The 11772-nt window shown below is 38.0% G+C and overlaps 1 protein-coding gene across 1 annotated transcript; it reads left to right on the top strand.

The window, feature by feature from the left end:
* The first annotated feature begins 1188 nt into the window (after positions 1-1188).
* LOC107306227 lies at positions 1189-9310 on the top strand. The gene is made up of 3 exons (XM_032441500.1): positions 1189-1323; positions 5074-6172; positions 9265-9310. The coding sequence occupies exons 2-3, from the start codon at positions 5091-5093 to the stop codon at positions 9308-9310; spliced, it is 1128 nt and encodes a 375-aa protein (XP_032297391.1). The 5' UTR covers positions 1189-1323; positions 5074-5090.
* The last annotated feature ends 2462 nt before the right edge of the window (positions 9311-11772 follow it).

Raw genomic sequence — 11772 nt, 5'->3', positions numbered from 1 at the left:
CAAATAGTGGAAAACACTGCAACATGCTGAATGGAATTAAAAGGATGATAACAATGTAGCAGCTATTGGGAAAGGAATAGCAGTTGAAACAAGTAGGTTATGGTGCATGACACCACAGTTTGAGCAACGTTTACTGCTTTGATATACCTATATCAGAAAAGGCAAAACAGAATATAGAACAAGAAGGAAAAGAAAGTTTATCAGGAGTATATAACGGTTTCTGTGAAAAGACAAACTAAAAGACTTTTCAGTCTAGGAAAGATATGACTAGTGCAAATGACTAGACAAGAGGGAATGGCTTGAAATTGCACAAGAGGAGTTCCAGGTTGTTAGGTAAAATTTATTCTCTGGAAGACTAATTAGGCACTGGAACAGGCTGCCCAGAGAGGTGGTTGAGTCACTGTCTCTGGGTTATTCAAGAAATGTTTAGATGTTGTACTAAAGGACATGATTTAGAGGTGAAATATTGGTGACAGGCAGACAATTGGACAGGTTGATCTCGGAGGTTATTTCCAGCTTTGGTGATTCTATCGTTCTGTGATTCTATGACTAAGAATATGGCAGCAGTTTTAAAAACCATTAAGGACATGAAAAAAAAAATAGGTATAGCTATTTAGCTATTCACAATATCACATACACACAGCCTTGAAGGAAAACAAACAAACAAACAAAAACAAAACAAAACAAAAGGAGGAGTGGCAGAGAGCAGCCATTACAGACTGACACTAACTCCACTCTCCATGCAGTACGCAGGACTAGGGGGAAGGAGTTGGGAACTCAAGTGTGAAGCTGAGGCTGAAAAGAAAGCAGGGAAGGTATTTTGGTTTTTGTTTTCATTTCTTATCCAACTATATTTTAATTGGTAGTAAATTAAATGATTTTCCTAAGTTGACTGAAACAGCAGAAGTAGACAATAATAGTGCTGACATTACTATTTAGTAGTTAATAAGTTAAAATGTATAGTTTAACCATAAGACAGATGGAATGGATTGGTCTAGCTCAGATGGCTCAGATGAAAGAAGATAATGAATTTTTGGACAAGTTCAAAAGAAGAGTAACACGTGAAGCATGAAGCCTGGGCCTAGGATGAAACACAGTGGGAAAGAAGGACTGAAGATATATTGATTAATCACGAGAATGAATAACATAAATGATGTAATGTTTACCTAATCATATAAATATAGGATCTCTGTAAAGCTTGATAACCCGAGCACTAAGCTTGTTAATAAAATCAACCCTGGAGTACCCACGAGTTCGAGTCTCGACCTGGTTCCTTTCTGCAACAGTTTGGCACCCCAGATGGGACTCTAGGCGTTGATTGGGGTAAGTGCCTAAATTTTTTATTATATCCAGGGGGAAGTGCATCCACTCTTTTAAGGGTTCGAGTCCTATTTTTGGGGTTCGAGTCCCTAGATTCTGTTTTCTGGGGTTCGAGTACCTGGGTCTGGGGTTCAAGTCCCTAGATTCTATTTTCCAGGGTTAGAGTCCCTGGGTCTGGGGTTCGAGTCCCTAGATTCTATTTTCTGGGGTTCGAGTCCCTGGGTCTGGGGTTTGAGTCCCTAGATTCTATTTTCTGGGGTTCGAGTCCCTGGGTCTGGGGTTCAAGTCCCTAGATTCTGTTTTTTGGGGTTTGAGTCCCCGAGGCCTCTTTTCTGGGGTTCAAGTCCCTGGGTCTTATTTTTGGGGGGTTTGGGGTTCTATTTTTCTGAGGTTTATTTTCCTCATTACAGAGTGGCTGCAATTCTCACTGGACCTTGGATTTCTATTTGGAGAATAGTTATGGGGGGATCGCCGTCTATAATTAAGGGTTCACCCTTAGAGGAAATTTTGTGTAACTGGAGTAAGATTGAAGGTGTTGTGGGGTTAAAAAAGAAGCGAGTGATCACTCTGTGTCAGGATGACTGGCCATTCTTAACCCGGGTTCGTGGGGCTGGTCCCGACGAAGTATGGCCACCTGAGGGGACGTTTGATGATAAACGTCTTGCTACCATGCGGCGAATACTCCAAGATAGAAATCCTTATCAAATGGATTATTTATATGTGTGGATAAATTGGGCTGATAAAAGAAATCAAATTAAGTTGGGGAAGGCTACTAGCAAAACTGAATTATTAGCATATTTTGATGAATTACATCAGGGTGGGTATAATTCTGATCGGGAAAAAGATGGAAATAATAAAGAAGTGGGGCAGTATCCGATGACTATTGAATTTCATTCTAATCCGAGGGTTGGTCCTGATACCGGCCCTGATGTACCACCTCTATTAGCAGCAGCAGTACATCAGCCTTGGAAACCGGGAGATTTGATGCTATGGCAAGAGAAAATGCCGCGTTTATGGGAGGATGCGGAAAAATGTGCTAAGATGTTGTCTAGTATTTTCAGAGATTATAAACCTAATTGGGAGGACATACAGACTCTGTTACAGGAATTATTTACTGTAGAAGAGAGAGAGAAGATCATGGCTAAGGATAGAGAGTTATCAAATACTAATCCAGGAAGACCTGTATGGCCCATAGCTGATCCGAAATGGAATATTGTTAGACAGGATGAGCTTCAGGCTTGGAGAACAGCTACACTTTTGTATACAATGGGCGAGATCAGGAGAGACAGGAGAAAATGCAAAAAGAGAAGGATGAGGAGCGAAAGCGACAGGAACGAGAGAGAGAGACCGAGAGGAAACGTGAGAGGCAGGAAAAACGAGAAGATATGGCTTTCTAACCCCCCAGGGTTATCCGGTGACAGACGCATCTGGGCCTCATATAGATTCAGGAGTGGGAGGCTTGCGACGAACTCACTCGCAATAACAGGAGGATGGCTGTTACTCTGAGTCCAGAAGGTCATGTAATCGCAGAAGTAGATGGGCTAGAAGTTACATTCTTAGTAGATACAGGAGCAACTTTAAGTTTGTTAAATTTTGATTTGCCTGAAAAATCACTAGAAACTGTTACTATCAAGGGAGTTTTAGGGGTAGAAGAGAAATACTTGAGTAAACCACTGCCTGTAACCTTGTCAGGACGGATGACATGGGCACAGTTTGTTATTTCACCCACTTCTCCAATATCCCTATTAGGAAGAGATGTCCTCCGAGAACTAGGCACTAAATTAGATTTGAATTCAAAAGGGATGAAACTTTACTTTTTGGGGAATGTACTAGCTGTAGAAAGAGAACAGAAACAGAAAATTGAAATTCCAGATGACTTAAAAGACATACCCTCCGGTTTGTGGAGTCATAGTAGTAAGGATATAGGATTTTTGAAATCTGCAAAACCAGTGGTAATCAAGACAAAAGCTGGACCACCGCCCTCAATTAAACAGTACCCGATTGCGACAGAAGCATTACCTAGTTTAAAGAAACAAATTCAGTATTTTATTGATGAAGGGATATTGAGACCCATTATTAGTCCATATAATACTCCTAGCGCTCACCGCTACGAAGTCATTTTGCTCCTAGCTGATAATATCACCTTAGAGCGATCAAAACCTTTGAATCCAGCCACCTTACTCCCTGATTCAACTGGAGAACAAAATAAACACGATTGTGTGCAGGTGATTCACTCAGTCTCACGACCGAGGGAAGACTTAAAGGATGAGCCATTAACAGAGCCTGAGTTAAACTTGTTTACTGACGGTTCTAGTTATTACATTGCAGGAAAGCGATACACCGGATTTGCTGTGACAACTGAGACAACTGTTCTACTAGCAGAATCTCTCCCAAGCGGGTTGGGAGCACAAGGAGCAGAACTTATTGCGCTCTGTAGAGCGGCACGATTAGCACGCGGCAAGAAGGTAAATATATACACGGACTCAAAGTATGCTTTTGGAATTTGCCATGCTATCGGCATGCTCTGGAGAGAGCGAGGCTTTCTGACCTCTGCAGGGAGAACAATAGCTCACGGTGAGCTAATAAATGACCTATTACTGGCTATACAAGAACCACGAGAGATTGCTGTAGTTTACATACCTGCACACAGCTCTAAAAAACATGCGTTAGCAAAAGGAAACCAACTTGCAGATGCGGCAGCTAGAGCAGCTGCTGTGCACCCTAATTATAGTGTTCCTATTATGACTGTACAAACTATACCACTGCTATCGGACCCTAAGACACTTTATACAGAAATGAATAAAGAGGAACTGGAGGTGTGGATGCGTATGGGAGCTGTTCAAAAGGATGGGATTTGGATGATTGGTGATAAACCTATGTTACCACATAAATATTTGCTAACTTTAGTAAGGTGGTATCATGATAGAAGCCATGGCGGTCCAGGAAATATGTGAAATATGTCAAAAGTACGGGATAACCAGACCCAGGATGGAAGAAGGGAAGAGACCTCCAGCTGAATATCCTTTTCAGAAACTTCAAATTGACTTTGCTGAAATGCCACCAGTATTGGGATTTAAATATATGTTAGTTATTGTGGATCATTTGTCTGGCTGGGTGGAAGCATTTCCTACACGAAAGAATGATACAAAAACTGTGATTAAAATTCTGTTACGAGACTTAATTCCAAGGTACGGAGTCCCAGAAGAAATAGACTCAGACAGGGGAACACATTTTGTTTCCTCAATGATGGCCGAATTGTCAAAGACACTGGGAATTACTATGGCGGCACATACACCGTATCATCCACAGTCATCCGGAAAGGTAGAGAGAATGAATAGGACTATTAAAGATAGATTAGGCAAAGTAATGTCACAAACAGGACTCAAATGGCCAGATGCATTACCTTTAGTCTTATGGGATTTGAGAACATCCCCTAGGGAGCCTTTAAAAATTAGTCCAGCTGAGGTTTTATTTGGGAGAGTAGTGGCAGTACCAGGAACATATGTCTCAGCAAAAACTGCACTTTTGGAAGGGGAAGAGAATATTACTCAATATTTGTTGTATTTACAAGATTCTTTTAAGAGAATTCAGCAATATGCTTATTGTTATCAAGGATTACCAAGAGATGTTAAAGTACATGATATTATTCCAGGAGATATGGTAATGGTGAAAGTGTTTAAACGGAAACATAAAATGGAGCCCAAATGGGAAGGGCCCTATTGTGTGTTGTTAACTTCTCTTTATGCTATCAAGGTCAAGGGTAAAGAGGCATGGATCCATCATACTCATGTGAAAAAGGTCTCTGCATCCTTTTCTTCCTCGTCTGCATAGCTTCAGGACATCGGTACCAGTATGAATTCTCCTATCGGGACATTTTGACTGGACATCAGGTAACTTTGAAAACGAAAGAGGTTTCTACGACTCAGCGTGAATTCATCATAGAAGGAGAAAGAAATACTGACTTATTACAACTCAACAATGTCCGAACCCCTTTTGGCACATTTCGATGGTATATCCCCGGTAGTACTCGAGCTAATTTTAGTTTTTGCATTAGAGCACGATTTTCTTATCCTTCATACCCCAGAGTACCTCCTCCTCGGCTCCGAGCGGTATGGGTTAACCATAATATTAATTTTAGAGAACCAAGCAGTGGTACTGGAATCTGGTGTGTGGGTATGCTCCCCGGCTTCAACAATTCGTGCTGTCATAAATTCTCCATTGCGTACCCTCGGGACGGGTTTAAATTAGTTCATACACATTGGCAAGAGGTAAAATGGGGACCTATGTCCTGGCATGACACAAGTAGCCATACTCAGCAGATGAGACACCGAAGGTCTTTACAGCCACATGTCTCTTATGAATTAGGCCACTATCGTTATTGGACAGATAATTCTCATGTATCAATAATGCAATCGTTTGCCCAGAATCTAAATGTCAGTGATTGTTGGATTTGTTCAGCCTTACCTAGATCAGTAGCACATGGAGTAAATTTGATTGGTATCCCTATTCATGTTAATACTACTATTGGTCATATTTGGAATACAACAATATTAAGAAGTAATTTTACCACTCATGCTTTATCATTGGCTCATACACGATTGGAGAACAATACTTATATTCATTGTGTTGAAAATCGTGATTCTACTGGAACCTATTTGGGAAATTGGACTTTACGATGTGATAATCTCACTGCTATTAAAAACAGAAATCAATTGATTTTGAGTCTCCCAGGAGCCTATTGGCTGTGTGGAGAACATGCGTACAAAATTTTACCCAAAAAGTGGCGAGGAAGATGCACTTTAGGCCTAGTTGTACCCGATATGGAGATCATTCCCAGAGAAATAAATGGAACGTTATCATAGTATCATAGTCTCATCATAGTCTCATGCGGGTTGGAAGGGACCTTAGAGATCATCGAGTCCAGCCCCCAGGATTTGAGCCTCTGTGTAGCAGAGCGGCACTTCTACCACTTGCGCCACAGAGGGGATTAGAACTCCGGGCCCCAGTGTTGCAAGGTGGCGTCTTTAACCACTGCGCCACCGGGGCACACACAAACGTTATGGCATAGGTCTTTCTATGGACGTACTAAAAGAACTATTTTAAATCCTTTAATTGAACGACCAACAGGATTCCATGCATTTGTGCGTTGGTTTATACCTGGTTTAGGTGTTAGTGAACTGGAAAAAGCAATACTGAATGTGTCAGGGGAGGTGGAGAAGTTAGCTAATGCAACGGCTTATGGCTTATTAACTATACAAGGCGAGCTTACAAACTTATCTAAAGTAGTTTTGCAAAATAGAATGGCACTAGATATGCTTTTAGCTTCGCAAGGGGGAGTGTGTACTGTATTGAATGCTAGTTGCTGTATGTATGTTGATCAAACTGGAGAATTATTAACTGATGTTGGGAAAATATGGGAAGTAAGTAAGACAATGCAAGAAATACAGAAGGATGATACTCGATGGGGTTTTTCTGAAACATGGCATTGGCTGACATCCTGGTTGCCAAATCTTTCTGCTATTGCTAAGAAAATTATCTTGATTATAATTGTTGTGATTGTTCTGATTGTTATTGTTTATGTACTAATACAATGCTGTATGCGAATGGGGTCTGCTTTAACTGTAAAGGCACCACCGCCACCTAAGATAGTTTTTGGTGGATATCAGTAGAATACTTGGGAAAGTAGCTATTAGAAAAGGGGGGACTGTTAGGAAAAATGGTAAATTTCTCAACCAATATGCTACTCAAGTATCCCCTGTATAGCCCTGAACCATGACCCATGTAGGGGTGTTAGACTATTGTGAAGTTATGAAACAGCAGAAGTAGACAATAATAGTGCTGACATTACTATTTAGTAGTTAATAAGTTAAAATGTATAGTTTAACCATAAGACAGATGGAATGGATTGGTCTAGCTCAGATGGCTCAGATGAAAGAAGATAATGAATTTTTGGACAAGTTCAAAAGAAGAGTAACACGTGAAGCATGAAGCCTGGGCCTAGGATGAAACACAGTGGGAAAGAAGGACTGAAGATATATTGATTAATCACGAGAATGAATAACATAAATGATGTAATGTTTACCTAATCATATAAATATAGGATCTCTGTAAAGCTTGATTGTCATTCACTAGGAGTGACCCAAGCTCTGTATGCATGTTTAACCTGAGCATTGAGCTTGTTGGTGATCTCCATGTCTTTTCGATCTTATTTTTCCCCTTCCACTGCCTCATTGAGGAAAGCATAGAGTATGAGGCTGGGTAGACATCTAGTGGCCAACAAATCTCAGCCCAATAGAAGGTTCTGTCAAGTTTTTTAAAAAAAAAAAAAAAAAAAATTGCCTTAAAAAAAAATTTAAAAAAAAAAGAAAAAAGTAAATATAAGAATTGAAAGATCCATATGAATGTCCTGGTTTCTTTTCTTTATCTTTAAGTAACCTCTACATGCCACATAAAAGAGGAATGGGAAAACTGTCTAATCGAAAATCTAGTGTGATTCACTGAAAGAATCATTCGGTCAGTTACCTCAGCCCCACAATACAGAAACTACAAAACTGGCTATGAAGTTTTATGCAATATGAACTTACAAATATATCTACTAGGATTTCTGGTGTTTGAGGATGGTTCAAAAAGGAGATACCAGCAGTGCATTCAGAGCTGACTGTGTGAAGGTTATATGACAAAAGACAACAGTCATACATTAAACTGGTGGAAAGGCTGTGTTACATCCTTAGATTGGTCTTGCTCAAGGGGGAGACATCCTGCCTCAGGCTCTTGTTTTAAAGTGAAGGCATTTCCCCTCACTTGCCCGTTTTTCTGCATGGGATGAACAATAAGATCCACATAAGAAAATGCTGCGCTACCAGATTCAGCTTGTCCAGAGAGATAAGATGGAACTGAGAGTCCAGATAGTGGAGAAAACTGAGCTACTGTTTAGAAAATCATCTAAGTGAAATACAATGAAATTCTCTTTCTTTTAGTAAAAAGCATAAGGCTCCTGACATTCATACATAACTTCAATAACTCATCCACAAGTACTTCAAAGAAAGAAGAAAATAAATCAGTAAGGAAATAGATTTCAATGTCAAGCGCTAAAGATATAATTATAAACAATAATGAGGACTTTTTAATTATGAAAAATACCATGACAGTATGCTTTTAAATTATATATAATGGAAAACAAGGTGAGTCACATAATCATACACCTTTTGACACATAATGATCATCAGTAATCTTCATCCTGCCCCCATGTCAAGAATGCATAAAGGGGGCAGGCTCTCTGAAGTATATGAACATGAATCTAATCTAGTACTCTGAAAACCCTTATGCACTCACCCATAAGAACTGCATTTTTGAAACCAGTCAACTTATTGTAGAACAAGTGCTGGTTAAGACACTATAAAATATTCACTGAATATCTCTTAATATATTTAAGCAACTAGCATAGCATATTAAAGATCTCACAGATAGACCACTTCTGATAAAACTAAAAATCCCCACTAAATTTGTGGAATTTAAGTTGATAGAACTGGTGCACAACATGCGTTTGCAACCAGTTAGACACCCTGTAAATACAGTGGAAATATAATTCACTGTGTCAGAAGCCAGAGCATTAGCTGTGGATTTTTCTGTTTGTCTGAATTTATAACTAAAACGTGGCATATACTTTAATAAACACTAATGAGACATTTGCTGTCAGCAAAAAAACATGAATTCTACTCCCATATTTATGTCTGTTCTATATGAGTATTTATAATCTGACTTGGCTTTTCCGTTCTGCTTAGATTATTCTGATGAATGTATAGTGTACCCCCAAGATCCTGGTCTAAAAATTGAAATTTGCCTTCACAATTTGAATTCAAAGTGTTGATATCTACAGCACAAGCTGGGAACACACAAGGTTGGCAATGCAGCAGATGCTTTAAATTTCTGTCTCTTTTCTTTTAGTTTGACCCAGAGTGAGAATGTTTCAGACTCCAAAGCAAATATATGAAATAAATGACTACACTTATTTGCAACATGCACAGGAAATCAGTAGAATATAACTGGAGACAAAATAGATCTCAGCTGCTTTGTATTTGTCAGGCATATGGCTTATTATGTAAAATTAGCAGAATAATGCACTTTATTTTTAATTCATCCTTCACTGAACACTTTCACCTGTTGCAGTATCATTCTTGTAATGGAGAACTGTACTGCTAGGAAATCTGATTTTTTTTTTTATTTTTTTTAGTTAAGGGCTCTACTGCTGGTAGCCTACATTGGTAGTATACTCTCTGTACCAAAAACTTTCTGGTATTTAGAAGTTTCTGCATAAAAGAACTGAGCAGGAAGTGATCATCTTCCCTGTGCTGTTCCTTCTCAATTGCTTCTATCTCTGAAGTTTCTTGCATTCCTTCAAAATGTCTATGCAATTATTTTGACCAGGGTTTCATGCTATCTCATATATTATATTCCTGTACATGTGCTTACAGCATCACTCTCCTGTATGTAATCTTGAAGTGTTGCACAGACAACACAGACTGTCGCTTCAATCCCACTTTTTATTTCTTTCTTTTGACACAACAATGTAACACCAATTATGTGATGTTCGTTCTCACTTCAAAAATATTTAATTTCTGTAATGGTGATTTTTTTTCTAGCCCCTCTAACATGTTTTTTGAGAATATAGTTAAATTATACACAGTCATTTTTCTTATTATTATACTTCAGTGTAATGTCCGAGCATTACGGGAGAAGTTGTTTATTTCTGCAAGGAAAAACAAAAACAAAACAAACAAACAAAAACAAATCCATAACTGTAACTTATCCAGTGAGTATTTTAATTCGTAGGTTTGACATACAGGAGTATAAGAGATGAGGCTAACGGTAGGGGACAAGTCACAGAACTGATTTTAATTTCAAATTTGCCAATGGTCTCCAACAAAAAGAGCAACAAAAAGATGAGTAGAGAATTCTTACAAACAAACAGAACTCCATCCTGTGACTTTTCTTCAGTATTAATTTCTCATGCAGTCAGTGCAGTCAGTTATGTGTTTAATATAAATATTGCTTCAGGATTTCAGAGCAGATAAGGCTGGCATTGGAGAACAATGCAGTAGGGAAGCACACAGGTATCCCAGAGACATTTTAATTTGTGAATAATGATGATGATAATTAATAATTATCCTGTGCACTGGAGAATTCTACTACTTGGTAATCTCCTGATTTAATAGTCCTAATATTTTATTTCTACTTATTGCTAACAATGAAGTAAAATGTTAATGGAAATGTGGATTAATTATTTTTTAATAATTATGACTGTAATCACATGAAATCTTATATAGCTAACCTTTAATTACAATAATAGATGATGTAGAAAACTGGTTGCAGTCAAAAACATAAGTTGGAGTGGGAATTATTTTACAGTACAAAAATACTTCTTCTAGAGTATAAAATAAGTTTCATATAGAGTAAGAACAAAAATCATTGGGACTATATCATGATTTGGTAGATGGTAGGTTAATGCAAAGTGTAAGTAGCATGATGCATGAACATAAACAAAAGAGAAAAATAAATGAATATAGATTTACAGAAGAACACAATCCGCTGATTCAGTACCCAGAAAATTTTACAGGATGATTCAAATAACAACAGTGAAATCAAATGTGTGAATTTGAAAACTTTGCACATGTAATTTGCTAACTCAATACCTACTCAATTTCATTTAGGATCAGAGTTTCAAAAAGATATCTGGAAATACTTTTTTTATCATTTTTCAGGATGTGAAAGATGTGTCCATTCCACATTTTCTGTCTTATCTGCTTTAGGACTGGTATTGTTCATCCCAAGTATCCCAGGATACTTTCAGAAATATAAAAATTGTCATCATCATATTTAAATAATCATATTTAAATATCAAATCAAAGGCATGTATGTTTATTTCTCTATTCACTTTATCTCATTTCTAAAGCAGGTACAGTTTCATTCCCATAGAAGATTGCTTAAAAAATGTTTTTTAATTTTTTTAATTTTTTTTTTTCCTTAGGAAATTCTAATGTATATTGCAAGTCTCTTGTATATAAATGCCATGATAAGAAGATGTTGGTGTCTGTACTTATTAAAAGTGTCTTGGCAGCTATAAAATTCTTGGTAGCAACTTGCTGTGTCATGCTTCTGAAACACTCAGGAACCTTAGCCAGTCCTTACTGCAACACATGGCTTGCTTGACGTGATGTTATCTATTGAAGACCACTAGTTAAGAGTTGTAATTAAACAGGAAGGAGTTCAAGTCAGGAAAGGATTGAAAAATTAGAAAAAGTACCAATGACCTCATTAATTGAAATTTTGAGTGTTAGATAAAATTGAATGGATGGAAATTTTGAAGACAGTGGCATCTTCACAAAGTAGCAATTTATGTAACTCAATTAAAACATGTAAGAGTTTTTAATCATCCTGCTTCCCTCACTCACAGTG

This window comes from Coturnix japonica, chromosome Z (genome assembly GCF_001577835.2).
Source record: "Coturnix japonica isolate 7356 chromosome Z, Coturnix japonica 2.1, whole genome shotgun sequence".
NCBI classification, from domain to species: domain Eukaryota; kingdom Metazoa; phylum Chordata; class Aves; order Galliformes; family Phasianidae; genus Coturnix; species Coturnix japonica.
The sequence above is the reverse complement of the archived record's forward strand: the minus strand, read 5'-3'. Positions and strand labels throughout refer to the sequence as shown.

Excerpts from the sequence above, each read along its gene's own strand:
- LOC107306227 (XM_032441500.1), top strand. The coding sequence starts at position 5,091 with ATGGATCCATCATACTCATGTGAAAAAGGTCTCTGCATCCTTTTCTTC. Across the intron at positions 6,173-9,264 it reads CCCAGAGAAATAAATGGAAC|TTTGACCCAGAGTGAGAATG; the intron begins GTTATCATAGTA and ends CTTTTCTTTTAG.